We start from the raw sequence: 22,563 nt of genomic DNA, 5'->3' as shown, positions 1-22,563 counted from the left end.
CACTGCCACTTGTCGATTATACTTCCACGCCATGTCTTACTTTGAATGCAAGTCCTTTTGGCACCAACCTGACATGTCTTATTTGTCAGGAAAGCAACACGCATACCTGTAGCGCTCTATAAATAGCAACTGTTTCGAAGAACACATTTCTTTCCTTGCCCAAGGGTGAGCTGTAACCTGTAATGTTACAAACGAGCCTCTTGACAGAAAACTGACTGTTTTGAATTAGCTTGGGGAAAAGACTGAAGGAATAGGAAAGTAAGATGCAGCAGGAGGAAGAAAATTGTGATCATAATAAGGAATGAAAGGAAGGTAACGGCAACAATGGAGGGAACCTTAAATCTTGAGTAAGCACCAAGAGACAAATCTCCCAGGGACTCTGGAATACATCCCAAATGCAGAGCAAAAAGCAGCAGTGGTTCAGGATAGTTCAGGAGTGACGTTATCTCCCGCTACTTTAACAGTCTGCCCTACCAGACCTGGAACAGGAGCAGAGTGCTGACCCCTGCCGTAAGCACTCATCACACATAGTTGCATTAACAGCAAAGTCAGGAATAAGAAAGGGAACGGAAGTCTGAAAACCCTATTTTGTATTTACTGTACCCACGACGGACATGCATAGGTCAAGCTCAAAAGCCCGATCATTTCTTCTAACCAGCTATTAGCCTGCTAGAAGATGGTTTTCTTTCCTTTTTCTTCTTTCCTCACTTGTGGTCATCCTTTCAGCACTTCAAAACAGACTACAGCAACAACTTTGATGACCAGGTCACAGATTACATTTTGGCGCAAGTTACTTAACAATAACATACCTCAATCATTCGCACAGGCTTAAATTGCTTCTCACAATTCACGGCCTGATCTAGCTGTCATACGCTAAACACACTTCACTCAGTTGACACAACAATCTTTAAAATGGCACTGGCGCAGAGAAAAGAACACTTCTCAGAAAAGCATGCAACCCACCTCCGTTAATCCTATTTGGTTGCTGCTCTGGAGTTTGGGCTTGAGGAGAGTAGTAGGGCTGTTGATAAGCACTAGAAGGGAAGTGAGGGGAGGTAGGGCTCCTCCTGCAGTCCCGGATACTGGAAAAAGTCTGTGAGTGAGGAATGCCTTTCTGGAAGGGGGAGCAGCGAGTCAGCCGTGGCTGCGGAGGCGGGAGGTGGTCAAACTCTTCCTCGTCCTCAAGACTATAGCGATCATATTCCTGGTCACCGCAGGTCCCTTTCTTCCCCGCATGCAGAGAGACGCTTGAACTGTGCCTTGACACAGATGCCGAAGTTGAAGCATAATCTTGCCTAAGGCCTGTAAATTCCAATGAGAGGATGATTCAGCTTCTGCCAAGTGATTAACTCTTAACATGCACTTCAATCTTGAAAACTGAGCAGGTAAGTAGACATAACTTTACAGCAAAAATTGGATTTACAGTGTCACCACGCCAAAGATCTGAAGTAATCTGATCTAACTTTTGGTGTCTACCTTTCAGGCACCTAAGCCTGAACTATTTCCCTCAAGATCCCTTTTTAATAAAAAATAAAAAAAAGAATAGAGGCATCTCCAAAATGCAGTACCTGTGAGATGTCTTGGATGCCTCTCCTAACATTTGCCTTCAGGAGGCACCTATTTCTCTGTCAATAGAAAGACTACATGAGTATTAAATATTTAACTTTTAAACACTTAATTAGAGGAATTAACACTCAGTCTATTAGTTTTTCCAAGTTATTGCTATTAAACATTTCATAGAACCATAGAATGGCTTGGGTTGGAAGGGACCCTAAAGATCATCCAGTTCCAGCCCCCCTGCCACGGGCAGGGACACTCCCGCTAGACCAGGCTGCTCAAAGCCCCATCCAGCCTGGCCTTGGAACACTTCCAGGGATGGGGCATCCACAACTTCTCTGCCAGTATCTCACCACCCTCAGAGTAAAGGATTTCTTCCTAGTATCTATCTAATCTAATCAGCAGAGGGCCATGAAGATGATCAGAGGGCTGGAGCACCTATGCTATGAGGACAGGCTGAGAGAGTTGGGGCTGTTCAGCCTGCAGAAGAGAAGGCTCCAGGGAGACCTTATAGCCTCTTCCAGTACCTGAAGGGGGCCTCCAGGAAGAATGGGGAGGGACTCTTTATTAGGGAGTGCAATGATAGGACAAGGGGTAACAGTTTTAAACTGAAGGAGGGTAGATTTAGATTGGATATTAGGAAGAAATTCTTCACCGTGAGGGTGGTGAGGCACTGGCACAGGTTGCCCAGAGAAGCTGTGGATGCCCAGTCCCTGGAAGTGTTCAAGACCAGGCTGGATGGGGCTTTGAGCAGCCTGGTCTAGTGGGAGGTGTCCCTGCCCATGGCAGGGGGGTTGGAACTGGATGATCTTTAAGGTCCCTTCCAACCCAAACCATTCTATGATTCTATCATAAGTTTCCCCTCTTTCAGTTTAAAACCGTTACCCCTCGTCCTACCATTACACTCCTTGATAAAGAGTCCCTCCCCATCTCTCCTGTAGGCCCCCTTTAAGTACTGAAAGGCTATAAGGTCTCCCAGGAGTCTTCTCTTCTCCAGGCTTCTATTTATATTCATGCAATGAAAATGCTGACAATGACAATTCCTAAACTTTTAACCCATGTAAATATTCTGGCTCTCCAACCTCCCTGAACAAGAGTTAGTTCCTGCTAGCAGGCCATTTCATGGACAAGGCTTAATAGTAACACAGCTGTGTTTTAGACAGCCACGCATCCTACCAACCCCTTCTCAGAACACCAGTTTTTTTTACAAAAATCCCTCAGCTTTGACAGATGTCTTTGCTGTCATAATAAAAACTTCTTAATATGCTTTCCCCTCCCTCTTGAGTGGGAGTTTCCAGTCGTGGCTGTGAAGACAGCGTGCCTCCATGCACGTATAATACTAACACTTTCCATGGGATTAAGTGGACAACTGTCACATGCTCAAACATTCGGTACCAGCTCCTATTACAAGGATAAAATACAATCAATACACCTGACACAGATTATAAGAAAAACAGTGGTTTTCTTCCCAGTTTACCTGATTCCTTAAAGAGCTAAGTACCTGAAGTCCTTTTTAAACCTCACTCTGAAGGAGATGAGGGCAGCTGTCATTTAAGTAACACAATCCTTTGTGTCTTCGATAGTCATAATTTGCATTTGAAATAAAATTCTTACCACTTTCACATAATATCAGAAATTTTCCAAGCTGTGACCACACACATTTGCCACCTGAGAATTCAGCTATCTTGGAAAGTCTCACACTTGCTAATTTCTCTGCTGAACATAGTAAGTGCTACCAGATGCTCAGCAAGTTCGGCTGCTGACAAGTGATCGCTCCGGCCTGCTCACTCAAGTTGCTGCAGCCAGATCGCACATCTAATTTCTTCTTCACATTTTTTCTCTATTTCATTTAGTCGCTTATTACTTAGCATTTTCCTTGAGTCAGCATCTTTGAATTTCTCTTGTTTTGCCTCTCATCATTTCCTCCTTGATGTCTCACTTGGCACTAATAGGAAGTGAGAACGATATTGCACTTACTGTCTGAGTGACTTCTAAGTCAAATGCCTTTTATTTATGAATAAAGGCATTTTCAAAAATTACTACCAAGCCAAACTATGATCCATGTCAAACAAACTTTTGGGCTCAGATTTGTGCATAATCACTAGTCTCAAACCAAAATGCTAAATTTAAATGCCCCAATTTGGGACTTAAAAGGGAATTAATTTCAAAATTCATCTGACAATCAAAGTAGGGGCACAAAAATACACAACAGCTGCTTATTTTTTTCCTTTCTTGTGAAATGTATGCATGGTAAGAATGCTTTAGCATCTCCCTTCCCCACAACTAAAATAATTTTAATTAATATGGTAAGACATTATAAAATTTCTCAATCTAAATGTGCTCAATGGTGTGGAGCTTCCAGTTGGGATTCAGCATTATATAAGCATCAAGTTTTGAAAGATCATGTACCATTAACCTGAACTCAACAATGTGTGGGTTCTTCCACCTGCCATTCAAGAGGTGACACCTTTTAAGAAAGATCCACTTGACCAAGACCAGACAGTTTGGACTGTTATGGGAAATCTTCTGAAAATTCTGAAAAATGAAAAAAAGCCACCTACTCTCCTCCTGTAGACGAGCCATGATCTGAACATCGGTGAGGTCCTGCAGCTTGTATCCCATGGAGATGGAATCGTCCTCCAGCTCTGAGGTGCTCAGTTCGCTGTCTATCGATGACTGTGGGCTCAAAGGGGAACTCCTAGAAATGTAACCTATGTAAGAAAACGTAACCTTTAGTCTGTGGATATGTCTGGCCATCTTTCATTCAAGACTATCTGTCCTTTATGTTACAGTAGCTTAAAATATTTTCTGTATAACAGATAAAAATTTTCAGAAGTGTAGTGCAATCCATTAACAATTAGCAAAAGCCTTTGATACTCATGAGAAGTAGTAAGCGTAGTAATGAATCATGAATTCCTCTGCTCATTCCCAAAATAGCATCACATAGCCCAGACAATGAATAATTTACCCAATACAGTTCTGAAACAGCTCAGCTTAGTTAGTGTAGTCTAAACACATCTGCACTTGAATCTTTCTTATGGGACTGTGGTTCTCCCTACTCTGTTCTGAAAAGCAAGTGTGTATGTGTCACCAACTTCTGCTCAGTACTCAGATTCCACATCACAGCCATTTATCTAAATTCTACTGGCTTTTAAATTGTTTATAATCATCAGATAAATCAATTATTATAACAATTAAGACTGAACATTATGCAACAACAGAGAAAGCATTGCCTCCTTCACAGAGCTACCTTTTGGAGCGGGCTCTGGATTCTACTTTTTCCCTGCATGATAGTACAATGTAAACTAAATTGCAATTAGTTGCATGAGCTAGCTGTTGCCCAGCTTCAAAGAAAAATCTTTCAAATAAAACAGTGCATCACTTTCTAATATCCTCTGGACCACTAGAAGCTCACAGCCTGCAGGGCGAGAACCGCTGTGACTATCACAGGCTCATCAGCTGTGCTTGTATCGCAGATGTGTTTGCATCCTCTAGCACTGCTCAAAGCAGCCACCGAAAATTCATCCTAAATTCAGCTGTTCTCTAATAATACCTCCAACACAAAACGATATGCAGGGGATTAATTTGCTTTGTAAGGATTGTGAGGAGTAAATGTGTTTGCTTTTTTAAAGCCGCAAGTTACAATGGTCCTCGAGGTTTTGCAGAGGTAGTAACAGCTGTGCCCTTTTGGAGCAGCAGTGGGAAGCCAGACACAATACCTGAGGGTATCTCAAATAGCACGAGATGCCTTCATTTAGGGACTAAACGCCACCCCATTGAACAGGGGAGCTTAGACATCTCGCTCACACACAGACACCTACACCAGGCATTCAGCCTGGAGCTGTACCTCCCCCACAGCACCCATATCCCTCACGGGGCTTTCTGCACCAATTTCATGCATTGTAAAGAAAATTGCATGCAGATCAGTGTGACGCTGATGCTAACTTCCTTAGACCACACCTGCGCTCGCCAGCAATAAAATGTTAATGCCCCTTCCCCAGAAGATTATTTCCTCCACTGCCAGTACACCTTAAGAAGTCACAGATATAAATCAAATCCTGATACCTGGAGTGAAGAAGGAAAAATGCAACCCTTTGCAATTTACAGCCCACAGAAAGTTTGCGTTTTTCCTAAAACTCCTGAAAATCAGGACAAACATCAAATAAATCTCGGACAGCAGCAACAATGCCAGCTTGAAAACAGCCATGATTCTGCTGGCCATTTTTTTGTTTTTGTAAGTTCTCCCTGCAACTTCATTACACGGCTGCACAAACGTTTCTGTAGACATAAGGAAGGGGTATAATAGGGTAGAAATGAGCAGTAAAGGGCAGACAAAGCTGGGGACTGTTTAAGGTGACACAGTTGCAATTATACTCTCAGGTAAATCATTCTTGAGAAATAGGCTCTGTTTACTAGCATCACTCTCCTATAACATGCTGTGTAACACAGAACATAAGCTACACTTCTAGTTAATTGCCAAATTTTAGGTGATTTTAAAAAAAAATTTACTCTGAGATGAGAGTCTATATACAAACATCTGAAGAGTGTACTGCTGTTAAATGCTAGCCAGATTAGATTAAATTAAGCAATTTCATAAACACTGTAAATCAATAGAAAGATAAGCATTACCTGTCCGTTCAGGTGTTAGTATTGCTTTACTGGAGGTTTTAGAGAAGCTGGGACTATTAAAGCCATTGGTATATGGGGTGAGTCTCGCAACAGGACTATAGGGAAAAGCCAAGGAGACAGGTGTAGAGAAGAGGTTCCGCCATCGGCTAGCTGTTACGGATGTGAGGGAGGAGGGGGGGGGGAAAAAAGATTTACAGTTATAAATAGAATAGTGTTGTTAGCGAGAAAAATCATCTCATCTTAATCTGATCATTATACATTTTTTACTTATAGCAAAAGGAAAATAACGGTCAAAGTTCAGCAGCAAAGCAGAGGATCAGCACAGACTTCTACATGTAAAAATGCACTCCAAAAAGTTTTCTAGCAAGTTTGTCATCCCTACCATTTTTTATGTATACACCATTTTGCTATATATTTATCACGTACATCACTGGATGCCAACACACAAAGTAACAGAGGAAGTAAAAACCACTACAGTTAATAGAGAAACACAGATGAAATTGGTAGTGCTCTTCAAGGAATTATTCAAGGCAATCAATCAGCGCACATTTGAGTTAGCAGTTAAATTATCGGTTATGGGAGTGCAGAGACACAGCAGTAAAAGACTCTTAACCATCAAGTGCTAAAAACAACTGTAATCCCATAGCGAGCTTCTAAGCTACCATATTTTGCCTTCTCTTCTTACAGCATCAAATTCCTGATTACATAAGCATGAATTTTTTTTCCCCTGTTTTTGGAGGATCAACCAAATAACAGAATGGGGCGTCTCTCCTTCTATGTATTGCTTACAATAAGCTTGCAAGGCATCTGGTCTGCTCAGTAACATCACAAAGAGCTTAGAGTAGGCAAAAAAGATAAAGGGTTACTTAATTTACATTTTCTTAGCTCGTCCAGTAAAATATGGTTTGCCTATTTTTTAACGTGCGTTCAGAAAGTAAAATAAACAATATTCACACACTCTTCAGAAATTAATATTAGAGATAAAGTTTTTGTAAGTAGAAGGCAAAGGCAAAATTTTAAAAAGGTAAATTTCGGAGAACACATTCAGATACAAGCAAAGCCTGTACACATGAAAAACAAATGAGAGTATTGCATGTTTATTGGTGACAGAATCTATTTTGTCCTGACAGATGTTATGTACAGTGACACAAGGGGGGGGGACTAGGAATATACTTATACCTAGCTTAGAAATCAATGGCATAACCTTGATGCTTAGGAGGTGTATTTTGCTGTGCCAGATGTTGCAAACTGGTATTCAAAACCAGAAGGGACCAAAAGCCCTCAAAATCTATTCTCCATCACGCGGCTAGTCAATGCCACAAATCTGCAGTGTCATACGGACATGCTGATCCAGTCGTTTTGAACACTCACAGATATTCAAATAATATTCAGACCCTCCCTATTTTAAAACCTCATGGTCACCAAAACGATTTAGCAGGACAGACATACAAACTTTATTCTTCCTTCTTGCTTACACCAACACTGTGCCACCGTGGGAACACCAGGGAAGTGTATCTCATTGGCGGGCTGTCAACCTCATCCTTGCAACCTTTTGGAGTAATAGGTTTGCCGTCAGTCCAAAAGATGCTATTTCCCCCCTATTCCTTTTGCTTTGACTCCCTCAAAGGTACTCCTGGCTTTGTAAGGAATAAGCAGCCTTCTCTACTCTGTGCTGCCAAGCCTGGTGCCAGCACCGGCACAGCCTGCGTGCCGGAGAAGGGGAGTTTCCTTGGGAGGGAGCTAAACTACATGGTAAGACACAAAAATGCAGTTGTGATCTTTGCTGTCACAAATCACATCACAGAATTATCGCGATTCCCTCGGTTTTCATGATTCCGGTTCCTTCAAGCTTAAGGAAATCTGAAGGTCTGAGACCTTATCCAGGAGCAGAAGCAGAAGCAGCACTTCTAGGAAATTGCTCGATGACAAACAATGCGACACCGACTTCCAGGCAGGGCTGTTTGTCCTTAACGCTCACCAACGTGATCAGTTCAAAAGTCAAGCACTTAAGCGTGCCAGGACAAAAAGGCGAGCAAACACAGAGGGACGTAACTCTACAAACTAGTAATTGACACAGATAGCCGGGGACGAGATTAACTCACAAGGAGTTAATAACTGCAAACTGATTTTAGGCATTCCTTGAAAGAAATGCACGCGCTAGAGCAGGTATCAATATCACATCCACAGCTAACATTTGTAACCTCCACTAGAAACCATCAGTTAAGGAGCAAGGGATGACAGGTCCTTGCCATTTTGTTTTTCTGCCTAACACAAGATCCCTTTTTCGTAGCAGCCGGATCATTTGCCAGGCCAATTAGCTGCCAGCGTGTTCTCACCCCCAGATGTGGTCAACCATACAGCACAAATAAACATCATTCATCACCCTCTACAATAACCGCTGTGAGCTGGCTCACGAAGCACAAAGCAACAGTTGTCACGACTATGAAAGCAAGAGCCCACATGAAGAATGTAATTAGTATTTATGGCAAACCAGGTTCCAAACTCCTCTTTCAAATAGTATGTGTTCTCAAGGGAAGATGGACGAAGAAGCCACGAAAGTCTATTTCTCTATACGCTAAATGTCTAGATGTACCAATCTAAAATATCCCCATTTCCAGAACTTTTGCCACTGTGACTAAAATAAAGCTTCATATGGTTTAAGTGTCAGCAAGGCATTGACACTTTTTAAACCACACGATTAACTCCATTCTTTAGGATCAAATATAGAAAAACATTCTCATTATGTTTCAAATGGAAATATCAAAGTACGTAGTGAGCACTTCTGCAGTATTAACAAAGACAGTAAAATTAGGCTTACTGAAGTCTTGTGCTAATGACAAAACCACAAAAAGGTATTTAGGAAGCAAGTGCTGCAGACACCTAGGCAAATATGTAAGCTAATATGACATTTGCAAAATACAAAAACCGTGCAATGGTTAGTAGTTTTACCATAGTTATTTTGCTCCAAACTAACTGTGAGACTGCCCTAGTTTGCATAGTAAAACATCACTATGGTATGCACGGTTTGCTCTTCCTTACTCATTCCTAGGAGGCCATTTCCGGAGCATCATAGAATCATAGAATTGTTAGGGTTGGAAGGGACCTTAAAGATCATCTAGTTCCAACCCCCCAGCCATGGGCAGGGACACCTCCCACTAGACCAGGTTGCTCAGAGCCCCATCCAACCTGGTCTAAAGTCCTAAAAAGTCCCTCAGCAGCTTTCTTGTAGGCCCCCTTAAGATACTGGTAGGCCACTCTAAGGTCTCCTCGGAGACTTCTTTTCTCCAGACTGAACAACCCCAACTCTCTCAGTCTGTCCTCATAGGAGAGGTGCTCCAGCCCTCTGATCATCCTCGTGGCCCTTCTCTGGACACGTTCCAGCACGTCCATATCTTTCTTGCAGGAGGGGCTCCAGAACTGGACGCAGTACTCCAGGTGGGATCTCACGAGAGTGGAGTAGAGGGGGAGAATCACCTCCCTCGACCTGCTGGCCACGCTTCTCCTGAGGCAGCCCAGCATACGGTTGGCTTTCTGGGCTGCTAGTGCACACTGACGGCTCATGTTGAGCCTCTCGTCCACCAGCACCCCCAAGTCCTTTTCTTCAGGGCTGCTCGCAAGCCAGTCACTGCCCAGCCTATACTGGTGCTTGGGATTGCCCCGACCCAGATGGAGGACCTTGCACTTGGTCTTGTTGAACTTCATGAGGTTGGCATGGGCCCACCTCTCCAGCCTGTCAAGATCCCTCTGGATGGCATCCCTTCCCTCCAGCGTGTCAGCCGCCCCACACAGCTTGGTATCATCGGCAAACTTGCTGAGGGTGCACTCAATCCTACTGTCCATGTCGCTGACAATGATGTTAAACAAGATCAGTCCCGGTACTGATCCTTGAGGGGCTCCACTTGTCACTGGCCTCCACTTGGACATGGAGCCATTGACAGCCACTCTTTGGGTGCGGCCATCAAGCCAGTTCTTTATCCACTGAATTGTCAGTCCATCAAAGCCATATTTTATCAGCTTGGAAACCAGGATGTCCTGCGGGACAGTGTCAAAGGCTTTGCTCAGGTCCAGGTAAATTACGTCAGTTGCTCTCCCCTTGTCTATTGATGTTGTGACCTTCTCATAGAAGGCCACCAGGTTTGTCAGGCACGATTTGCCCTTGGTGAAGCCGTGTTGACTGTACCTAATCACCGCTTTGTTACTCTTCTGCCTCAGCAGTACCTCCAGGAGGATCTGCTCCATAGTCTTACCAGGCACAGAGGTGAGACTGACTGGCCTATAGTTCCCTGGTTCCTCCTTCTTTCCCTTTTTGAAAATGGGGATTATGTTTCCCCTTTTCCAGTCAGTGGGGACTTCACCAGGCTGAAGAAAGAGACAGTGTTGTTAAGACCTTTATTTTAAATGTAAAAGCCCAGCTGTTGAGCTCTGAATTTTACAATATTTGTATTTTTGTCTTAAAGCCCCATCTCTGGTTGCCACAGATGAGATAAGAAACTCAAGTACCTTTAAAAAACAAAGGAAGTTACTAACTGGTAGTTGAATAGAAACATGAATAATCCTGCTCTGAGAACCTTATACTAAAGATGCGCTGAAGGCAGAAAAAGTACCAGTCATGGAAATGAAAGCAGGGACATTTAAAGAACCACCAAGAGAAAAAAAGCCAAAAAGTCCATTTGATTTACTGACAGCAAAGAACTGAACGCATTAACAATTTGACTTCTTGAAGCATGAAACCCTTGACCTTTCACACCAACAAAGGAACTAATATTTTCTAATACAATAAGCACGAATTGTCCTAGTCAAAGTCTACAGTTAGACTGGAAGCACCCAACTTTTTGGGTATTATTTTCTTCGTTTCGGTCAGTTCTTACTAACTAGACTGATGATAATGTACTGCGTTACACAATGTATACTGTAATACTTTTAAAAAGGACTTGTCAAAATGACTATGTAATCAATCAAACAAAACTTTCCTTTAAAAAATAAAATCAGCAACAAGTAAGCCGTTTCATAACTAAAATATTTACTAACCCAACTGAAGTTTAAAAAAAATAATTAAGATTTTATTTTTTATAACTTCCCTGGAGGTATCAAAAACACTAAAATGGACGAGAATAGTAACACACACAGAAAAATATGAGCAACTACCGAAGCACAAATATTCACCATACTGACTCCTGTGAATAATCAGCATTTGATAAGAACTGATGGAAAATTTCACATGAAAACCTGAACAAGTAAACATCTACAAAATTGCACGGCTCAAAAGGAGCAGAGCACCCTGCAAAACCAGGGCATGCAGCACCGTATCTAAAGCAATTCCTTTCCCAAAAGCAATTTCTCATTTAAGCTGCATGAGGTACACAATTTCTAAACATACACAGAACCATGCTTTTGAAAGCGAAGATGAAATTTGCTATTCAAATCAATGGGAAAGTTCATAAGATGGGACACGAGGAATAAACACCATAGATTCTCATTATGTCATTTTAATTTTTTGGGGTTATACTGCTGTAAACAGAGACAGAGCAAGTACAGGTCCTGTACTTGATGACTCAGATATATCTACGACATTATATTAACTAAGGATATCAGGGTTTCCAAGAAACCAAAAGTAGTACATGTACATTTTAAAAACTTTCAATTTTCATAACTCCATTATGAAACTCAGTAAACTCAGCTTGACAGAACAGCAACCTACTTCCACTCTAAACAGCACAAAGAAAAAAATATTTCTTTCCTATAAAGACAGAAAACAATAAAGTCATATATAACTGTGTTGTACTAATGACTAACCATACTGAATTGTATCTGAGGTGCTATCTAGCTTTTTATCAATTAGCTTGTTTTATATAGGCCTTCAGGCCAGAGTCAAAAATACTTTTTAAGCTCAAGCTAAAAATCAATTAAATTGCACATCTGCAGATATTTGCATATGGATACTAATTACACAGCCTGAACAAAAACACTCTTCTGAGCCAGTACTGGGGGAATATTTACAGTGCTGTCAATCCCATAACTGCAAGTTTTGAACACACAGCACTTCTCTCAGAGCAGGAAACCCAAACCACTTCCCTGATGTGTCCTGCATATGCACGCTTGCACAGCAGCCATGCTTAAAAGCAAAATACCTCTCAGTAGTAAAATGCACAGTCCTGCATAGGAAACAAGGATTTTGTTAATCACTGGAGAAATTCAAGGGTGCTTGAAGGGAATTCAAAACCCTCTGCTTCCTGTAGACAAGAATATCTAAACCAGCTAAGAGGTATCACCTCAGTGAGGCGTATTTAATATCTCCCTCCCAAAGGCACATACTTAGCCTTCGCTTTCGGTCCCTGTACAACAGTAATTCAGAGGCTGAAAACCCCTCCTGCAGTTAGACATGTGTCTGGAAATAGACAAGTGGCTAACATGCTTGAAAAGACAACCAGAGGAAGAGGAGATGAAGGCAGTCCCACTACTTGCTCAACACTGCCGTTGTTGGGACACTTGCTCAAGAAGCTACTACTCACCTGCCTGAAGACATTCACTCAGGTCCCTGGAAAACCCAGAGCTCCTGCTAAGAACCTAAAGTAGTCTGAGGTAGAAGAGAGGTGCTAGATACTCAACAGCTACCAATGCTGTGATGCCACCACATAGGAACAGACAGATCTTCAGGCAGCTAAGTTTCCAAAGCAAAGCCTAAGTAGATAATGTCTTGCAAGTCCCTCAGTAGCTCCCAAACACACGGACCTTAGAAGTACGTACAATCTTTAAGTCTACTGCACAGGGCGAGGTGTTTGGCTTCTACGCTCCAAAGAGAAGGACTGTAATATCTTCCAGGGTTTATTTGAACGCAGTGCTTCAAAGTTTAGCTTTGCAATTACAAGTCCTAAAAACTTACTTATTTTGGAAAAAATTGTGGTTTTATTAGTTACAAAATTACAAGTTCAGGACCCAAGACAGCAACATTTTTAGCTCTACTAACTGTGAGTACGAGTACGGAGCTGTATCCGTAAAACCAGAAGTTAGTCCGGGGCATGTACACATTCCCATCTTGCTGGATGCCATTGTACAGTGAAGGTTTCAGCTTTTCAAGTTGCACACTCCTCGTACCAGTCTCCCACAGCCACCAGCCATGGTCATCTCAACAGCTTGCTCCAGCATGTATGGTTTCCTAACCGCAGCCATCCAGTTAGTGGTAGAAACTTTGCCATCAGCACAGAGCTACACTTCCTATGTTTAATGCACATTTTCAGTCACATTGAATCTGCTATTGCCTGAAACCATTTCCCTGCACATCGAGCTCACAAAATGCTCTTGGGGCTTGTTTGCCATCTCTGTCCCTTGACTTCTCAGTGAAAAGAGGCAAAGCACCCTCCCTTTGCCAGCTGCAATGATAGCAGAGAGAAACCCCTGAAGCGTAGACTGCACGAGGGAATTTCTTTCAAGAGTCAGTAACTAGAGGTCTCCAAAATACTATGTAGTGTACATCCCTAACCTTGAACCTTCCATATTTAGACTACAACAACTGAACAAATACATACCAATATTCTTCTTTGTTTTTGGTTTTCTACACTGAATCCTATGGCTTCTCAAGCCCTTAATATAGGTCAGCTAGTGAGAAACTACATGGCAACAAAATGTCTTCATTTGATTGTCTTTTACAAGAATGTTATTTCACTACAAAATTCTGAGTTTTCACAGTGGTTTTAATAGTCAGTATACAGGATTGCCATGTACTGTAAAAAAAGATTAAATACTCGTCTTGTGCTACTTTAAAATAATAAAAAGCAATCAAGCTCAGCTTCAAATGTCTAATGAAAACAACTACTGTTATAGTTTGGACACACAAGTGATAAATGAGGAGGAGACGAGAAAATTAATAAAGATTGCACACTTTCCTCTAAGCCTAGGAAAACTGAAAAATAATGTTAGTTTTAAGAGTATGTGAGAACTGGGAGTACCTGAAAAAGTTTGTTTCCCAATTCGTTCACATAAAGCAAGTCCTTTTTTGAAAAATTATATAAAGGGATCTAATATTCCTGTAGAGTGAGAAAGCAGCTCAGTTGATATGCGTTGGTATACAACTGCTTGGTATATAGAACCGCAACAATACCCCAAGAGCTACCCCAGCAAAAATAGCACAGACCTCTTTAAAAGGCACAATCAGAAAGTCTATCTAAATTGCAGTAGTTTCTAGGACTTTCAGCTAGCACAGCAAAGCACTGCAATCAGCAGTGGTGTTGGCATGCTGCAAGTGGTGACAAAAATGTAAATCTAAGTAAGATTCAGGAATGACACACTTTGTCTGACGTATTCTAGTTGTGCCAATGATTATCTATCAGTGTGAGCAGGGAATATTTACATATTTTTCAAGACAGATGCACAACTCTTTTACTTCAATGAAATTCAGTGGAAGGCTGACCTGAAAATTGTCTTTGGACACATACTGGAAAAATGACCACACTGCTTTCCAACTCCCAGCAAGCTGAAGGGCAGAGAGACTCCAACCACTATTCTCTGACCCAACTTTGTCATAAAAATGATGTTACAACATAGAAGTATTCAAAAGACTAGAAAGGAAATAAAATAGAAAGGTATGGGCCAGCTCCTACAAAACTCCTACATAAAAAAATATTACGCCTTAGCTGTGTGCTTCGGAGGGCTGGGTTTGGTTGTTTTTTTTTTTTACCTTGCCGTTTTTTATTTAAGGCAAACTTTTTACCGAACAGCTATATAAACAGACAAGCACAGAGGCTTTGTGAAAAACGTAATTGTCTCAGCATTCATCTTCTTTCTGCGTGCACAACTCTCCCCACATGCACAGGTCCAAAAGCAAATTTTCTGAGCAGAGGTGACAGCCAAACTTGGCTTCGCTGCCCACCTTTTTTGACAAATTGGACAAATATTATGCTGAAGTATCAAGCCCTAGGCAGGACCTAGGGCCCAAATGGCTGTTGCTTCCCCAGCTCCCATACTCAGCAAGTGCCATTTTATGTAAACTGCCAGTCTGATGTATTTTTCAGTCCAGTTTCTATTTTCAGTCCATTTGGTGGATCCTTAACCAGAACGTACAGGCTCTCACATTTCAGCTGATTTGACGTAAGATGCACCTTTCTGAACAGAAGACTCACTCTTGTGTATTACTACCTAAGGTAACCTGAAACAAAATATACAGCCCCAGATTCTCCTGCCAAACTATTAGCATTTCATTCATTAAGGAGAGGGTTTACCACAGTTAATTTTAGGAGCTTTCAAATAAGGAGTCAGGAGCCTTCCAAAACTAGGAATACTTACCAAAGGACACTGTGAACGCAAAAATTTACATGGGGAGACTACAGAAATTGGCAGATGGGGAATCCAAAGGTTAATAATAAATCACATCTAAATCAGAGTTCACATCTGGTTCAGTCTGAACTGGAAATACAGCTGGGAGGGTGTTTGGGCAGGCATGCATGCTATTTCCCCATATTCTCACTTTCTTCTAGTATCTATCTATTGTGCTTTTGGACGCAGGATCTTGTGTCACCCAGGCACAATAAAGATGTTCTTATATATAGACATTGATGGCTGACCTAGTCAGCATGAGATGCAACATACTCCAAAGAGAAAGGATGGGGCACGATTCACCTCGCCTCCACTTTAAAAGGACGAGCTGTGCTTGTTTGTCTGTGCTGCCTACAAAGGCGGCCCAGTGTGACTGGCTCGGATACATATATTCAAACAAAACTCACTCTGACAGCATTTATTTCAGGGAACAATAAACAGAGCTTAAAAACAGATTTCAGAGACTGCATTCAGTTTTCCCTTTGTCTAAGCAATTGAAAAAGACAACTCCTTCGCAGCACTAGAGCATCCATCCTACTGAAACAGCTGTAGATATCCAATTAAGGTTGCTGAACATCTTCCTCGGCAGCAGTTGCAGTTGAAAGGGGAGCCCTTGCTACCGTCCTACAGGCTAATGCTTTACCCCAATCCTCCCCATGTCATAGAATGGTTTGGGTTGGAAGGGACCTTAAAGATCATCTAGTTCCAACTCCCTGCCTTGGGCAGGGACACCTCCCACTAGACCAGGCTGCTCAAAGCCCCATCCAGCCTGGCCTTGAACACTTACAGGGATGGGGTATGCTGTCGACTGTACTGGTACACTGTACCACCAAATACAACTGTCCTTGCAAGACTTCATGCTAAATCAGATCAATTATCCAATCTGTATTAAAAAGACCTTTTTCTTCATTTGTTTTTTTTCAAACAAGGAAGAGTTCTTCACTCCTCTTAACCAGGAAGATGGAACCCAGTTGTACCTGGGGCATTTAAGGGAGAGATGGAGAAGCAGAAAATAACAGCAGGAAGGTGGGGCTGCTGAAGCCAATGTTGCCTCCAAAAGAAACACGTGTCAGAGAACTGACTCTACGACGTGTCAGAACGTGGGTGAGATGAAATCAATGTCTGACACTGATTGTTTGCTTACATATATGGCGCAGAGCAAAACAACAGCATTTTTATAGTATTTAAACAATTAGCAACAAAACAGGGAACAAAATGGTAAGTACATTACAACATCACCCAAAGGGTAAAGAAGATCTATCACCGTGATGTGCAGACAATGTACATAAGGCCACAGCAACATCTTCTCCAACTCTTGCTGTGCCCCCTAGACAGACCTCCTGCCTCAGCCTGTTCTGGTTTTAAATCATCAGGTCTCTGGTTAAGCTCACAAGCAAGTACTAATTGAGATGGGCAAGGAAGCCATCATCTAATCGCCTCAGCTTGTAGATCACAGAATCACAGAATGGTAGGGTTGGAAGGGACCTCTGGTGATCATCTAGTCCAACCCCACTGCCACGGCAGGCTCACCCAGAGCAGGTTGCACAGGAACGTGTCCAGGCGGGTTTTGAATGTCTCCAGAGACAGAGACTCCACCACCTCCCTGAGCAGCCTGTTCCAGTGCTCTGTCACCCTCAAAGGAAAGAAGTTCCTCCTCATGTTGAGATGGAACTTCCTATGCTCAAGTCTGTGCCCGTTACCTGTCACTGGGCCCAACTAAAAAGAGCCTGGCCCCATCCTCCTGACACCCACCCTTTAAGTATTTATAAGCATTGATAAGATCCCCCCTCGGCCGTCTTTTTTCCAGACTAAAAAGGCCCAAATCCCTCAGCCTTTCTTCATAAGAGAGCTGAAGGGGCAGCAATTCCTGTAGGCATAAATGAAGTTGGAAGACAGTAGCAAGCAACTAAGATCTCTTCCACAGTCAGCGTACCTCAACTAGCAGCCACCTGCACCCAACCTGGTGGGTATAACTAATCTGGTCCCAAATAGTTCAAATAACCTTGCAGAAAGCTCCACACCATACCATACACCATATCAGTCATACAGCTTATGAGTGGTGGTTTCACTCCTCTAACGTGAAATAGGTGTCTTTGCACAGACGTCGCTATTGCAGTCTACTGCACAGCAAAGCATTAGATTTAAGTGAGGCAGCATCAGAAGTTATGACACACTTTCCACTTTAACGCCGTCTGAGCATCATGATCCACCTGAATCACATTTTACTCACTGCCTGCTTAACGCTGCCTGCTAATCCAAAGGGAAAACATTTTGGTTGGCACAATTTGTGACACAGTTTACATTTTCTGTTAAAAATCACAGGTCTGTCATTGATTACACTCCAATGTTACCATTTTGAAAGAGAGATTCATATTCTGTACCGTCACCATAAGCAAAATCAGAAATCTCATGCTCATTGCATAAGCATTGTGAAACTCACCCCAACATTATTTTCCTCCTTGAGTTCATTACCTTTGGTTACTGCTTTGTCTATATTCCAGTGACAGCATGATACAGCAAAATCCCAGACAGTACTGTGGGAAAGCATATTTTGCAATCACTCAATGCTGGTTTAAATGCTCCATTTGTCCCAATACTCAAAAAATAGAAAAACCAGCTAAATTTTGAACTGAAACACGTCTTTTTGTCTTTTCTTTAAATGCTGGCTCACAGGTCTGAAGCATCTCCCAGGTCTGAGTGTGCCTATAGCGTGTTTCCCAGGACAACTCTTCACCGCCTTCTGCTGCTTGCAGAGAGCCCTGACAACCTTTGTCTGCTGTATAACTCACACCGTTTCAATCCGGTGGATGTTTGCTCCGCAGAGCAGCACGGCATATTCTCCCTAGGTCTGAAGGAGTCAAGGGAATGTCTGCAGATAAGCAGCAGCAAAGAGTATGCAGTGGCAGGAGTTACCTCCGCAGCCTCCACAATTCAACACTTGCAGCATCCTCATCAGAGATACTTGCCCAGGATGCGGGTCTCACACAGTAACGCGGTGGTGACCAGGAGTTTGAAAACTACTGTGCTAGATTATTAATGCCACTGTTCTGTGGAGCACAGCATTACAAAAAAACCCAAATAATAGAAGAAGGACCTATATCTGTTTTCTCTGACTCAAAACAGCCATACTGTCATCATCTCTCAGAGGCGCGCCTTTAACTGTAATGGGTGCAAAGACATACATCCATGGAGGGGGAAGGAGATGCACTCTTGGCGACCCCACCTGAAATCAGGTTGTTTGTAGGGTTTGTATTTTACAGTTGTCTCTGTGCAAAGGTTATATCCAGCTATAGACTGCTGACCAGAACATACACAGTTAGTATTTCCCATTTCTGTATAAAACATATTGTTACGTCACTAATTTTCAGGTCTGCTGTAAAGAAACAGAGAAAGTTTAAAGTCTAGGCCCATAATCTAATCAAGACCTTCAACAAGAATGCCAATTAAACTGCTTTAACCAGGAGAGGAGGCAGAAATTCCTTGTGCCCCAGAAACAGCATTTGCTGCCCCAGTACCAAATCACAAGGATGAGTTGTTCCACTTTGAGATTTAGAGTAGTTACCAGAGATACTATTTTGAGAGACTCTGCAAAACACTTTACATAAAGCATCTGGGGAGCTGTAGCTCTACAACCCCTCCCAGGCACGTCCTTGCTGAGGGCTTGCTGAGCCCTCTAGCTCACCACTCTCGCTAGCCGAGATTCTGGGTCAATGAAGAGACAAACCTGGTATCATATATAAGCTTAATAATGCATCTTGGGGTGGGGATTTGCTTGCAATATGGGGCCCACGATCATAAAGCTGTGCACTTACATAAGCACTTCCTCAGCCTAACAAGTATCTGGTGGCAAAGTTGACTTAGAGAAATCTGGCCTGCCACTTCTTTGGACATGGTTATCTATTATTCAGGAGCAGACTTTCAAGCTACTAATCCATCTGGTACAGATACTCGGTATGTGACTCTTATTACAGGTCCTCCTCTTCCCCAGCCACACTGCTCTGTCCCCAGGGGCTACCCTGACATCTGGAGTTTGCCTCAGCATCCAAGGGGAAGGAGAAGCAGTTTCACGTCCCCTATTCACATGGAGGGTGCATCCACCCTTGTACAAGTCATGTAGATGCACTGACAACCTTTTTCAGTTGTAGAAACAGCTGGTTCAAAATTCATTTTGGACTGTCCAAAATTCATTTTGGACAGTTCTGTGTCAGATTACTTCTTGAACTTCTACTTAGGATAATTTTTTGGGCATCTCTCCTGCAGCTCAAAGATACTCGTTTCCCCAGTCTGCTCCACACATCCACTTGATTCTTTGAATTACTTAATAAACACAAAGTAAGCCCATTGGTGCAAGGGTATTTTGCCAATACAGTACAGCGGAACCTGTAAATGACTCTTACACCACTGATGAAAGTTTTTCTTTATGTCAACACTCTACAAACATTGCCATGAAGTTACATCAACACAAGGAATATTTTCCAGAATAAGCATATGCATATAGCAGGGACTTCTGACAAAGCACATCATGGATTCGCACATCTTTTCACTTTCACATGTGCCCCTGTGGCCAAGAAGGCCTTGTTCATCAAGAAGAGTGTGGCAAGCAGATTGAGGGAGGTCATCCTTCCCACTCTACTCTGCCCTGGTGAGGCAGCACCTGGAGTACTGTGTCCAGTTCTGGGCTCCCCGGTTCAAGAAGGACAGGGAATTGGTGGAGAGAGTACAGCAAAGGGCTACCAAGATGATTAGGGGACTGGAACACCTCTTTTATGAAGAAAGGCTGAGGGATTTGGATCTCTTCAGTCTGGAAAAAAAAAGACTGCTGAGGGGGGAATCTTATCAATGCTTATAAATACTTAAAGGGTGGGTGTCAGGAGGATGGGGCCAGGCTCTTTTCAGTCAGGCCCAGTGACAGGACAAGAGGTAATGCTTGAGCAAACTTGAGCATAGGAAGTTCCACCTAAACATGAGGAGGAACTTCTTTCCTTTGAGGGTGGCAGAGCACTGGAACAGGCTGCCCAGAGAGGTCGTGGAGTCTCCAACTCCGGAGACATTCAAAACCCACCTGGACGTGTTCCTGTGCAACCTGCTCTAGGTGACCCTGCTCTGGCAGTGGGGTTGGACTAGATGATCTCCAGCGGTCCCTTCCAACCCTGCCCTTCTGTGATTCTTGATGAAGAAAGCTATGCTGCTTTCAGGTCTCCAGCACAGCCCTGACCTTCCCAACACTTGTACAACGGCAAGAATACAATGTGTAGCTCTGTAATGTGTGTCAGAAGAACCCCATGATGTCTAAGCAAGCTTTATAAAGTTCTCCTCAAGCAAAATCTCTGACTAGAAGGAAATCAAGCTCCAGAGTTTTAAACAGTTTGTACTGATTGCTGCCAGCCAAATCAAGAGCATGAACTTACTGTATTTTCACTCATGTGGGAACCAATAAATATTGAATCTCAGCTTATCATATTTTTAATCTCAAACACAAAGCAGAAGACTCCTCTCAAAGTTATTTGACATTCATCCCTCAAAGCACACAATTAGTAGGCGAAATACCGTAGGGAACTAACATAAGGACAATGCACAAACCATGAGAAATTCAGTTAAAGACTTCAAGTGATTTCAATAGGCTTTGGATCAACACGGTCTTTTTCCTACTGCATTTCTATACTCTTAAGTTTTCTACTACTTCTATCTAGTACATGAGAAGTAATTAAAAAAAATTACCATAACACAGATTTTTTTCTAGTACCGTTTATTTAGTTACATCCCCTCCTACCACAAGCCTGGAGACACTTCACTGGCGTCTGTCTCAAGTTAATTGTACAGTGGTGGAAGGCCTGCTTTCAACAGAATTAATTCCAGTTTACCATGGCATAAGTAAAGGATGGAAATTAATTTTGTTGGATGACTCAAAATTCTTACATAAGCTACGGTACGGAAGCCGATCTGAATTTTAGACACATGTGAGGGTAGAGGTGGAGGAATACTGTTTTTCAAAATGCAACACCTCCTCCGTCTTTAATAAACTCTGTGGTCTGTATTCACCTCAACCAATTTGCAGTGTTCAAATTTGACCTCCAGTCCTACCGAACCAACTGTGCTCCTCTCTGTCCCTCCCTGTCACCGGAGGAAGACAAATCTCATGCTATGGAGATATTTCTGTTTTTTCGATTAGTCCCTGATTTCAAGCCTGAAGTTTATTTAAACAAAGTAGCATGAACTTTATCTTGAAAGCACTTACAGCATGTTTAACACAGAGAGAGAGAGACAGACATGGTAGCTAGAGAAGATGTGACCTGAAAGTTGAAATACGAAGAGTATCATGATATTCATTCAAGTTGGATGCAAGTGAAGCTACACTGATGTCTATCTTCCACATGGCATTGCACCGCAGCGTGTGGATGTACTGGAGCTAGGCTGTTTGTTGTGACTCTGCACAGTGTAGATAGGCTATACGCACTGACAGGGTCAACTCTTAGGGTCTACTTACGTTTTCATAACACAACAAGGAGAGGTAAGGTCTTCTGTGTGCCTGTATATGCTCTGTATGCAAGAGTACCCTTCAAAGCTATGAAGAACATGAGCAGCTTTTATCTTGTCAGCAAGCTGCTTTCTACACAGCAAAAGTAGTACAGGTCATGTGTATTTTCTTAACTTCAGTCAGTTTTCAAGAATAGCTAGCCCAGTAGGGCTTTTTTGTGCCAAAATAACACTCCTTAATCTCTTGCAACTGTACATTAGACATCTCCAGTTCAATCAGCCAAAAGCAGTTTTAAAACCCCAATGACGGCAGTGCATCTACTCTTTTGGAAATGCTGTTGCTGTTTTCATCCCTTAGAGAACAACAGCTGCTTTGTGATGTCTTGAATCTTTGTGTCTTTGTACTGGTAGGTCTAAGATCGTCAGTGCCATCATATTTATCTTCCTGCGCATTCAGTACAGGAGCTGAGTCATTGCAACCACAGCAGTCCCACAGAACTCTGCTGGACAGGCTCCCTTTCTGCACCTAAGGTCTCAGGAGTTGAATAAAAGACTGGAGGAGACAGTAGTAAAAGCGTCATTACAGAAAAAAAAATT

The 22,563-nt window shown here is 42.5% G+C and overlaps 1 protein-coding gene across 2 annotated transcripts in view; it reads right to left on the bottom strand.

The window, feature by feature from the left end:
- SLAIN1 (SLAIN motif family member 1) overlaps positions 1-22,563 on the bottom strand; it is a 57,309-nt gene that overhangs the window by 17,301 nt on the left and 17,445 nt on the right. Inside the window, exons 3-5 of one of the 2 annotated variants that reach the window (XM_063336015.1) lie at positions 6,187-6,336; positions 4,119-4,268; positions 964-1,302 (exon numbers count right to left, since the gene is read on the bottom strand). In XM_063336015.1, the coding sequence (XP_063192085.1) occupies positions 964-1,302; positions 4,119-4,268; positions 6,187-6,336 (639 nt within the window). The remainder of the gene's footprint in view (positions 1-963; positions 1,303-4,118; positions 4,269-6,186; positions 6,337-22,563) is intronic. The other variant, XM_063336023.1, reaches the window with a different exon arrangement.

This window comes from Chroicocephalus ridibundus, chromosome 1, assembly GCF_963924245.1.
Source record: "Chroicocephalus ridibundus chromosome 1, bChrRid1.1, whole genome shotgun sequence".
Lineage (NCBI taxonomy): Eukaryota > Metazoa > Chordata > Aves > Charadriiformes > Laridae > Chroicocephalus > Chroicocephalus ridibundus.
Note: the sequence above shows the minus strand (reverse complement) of the source record. Positions and strands in the feature narration are given on the sequence as shown.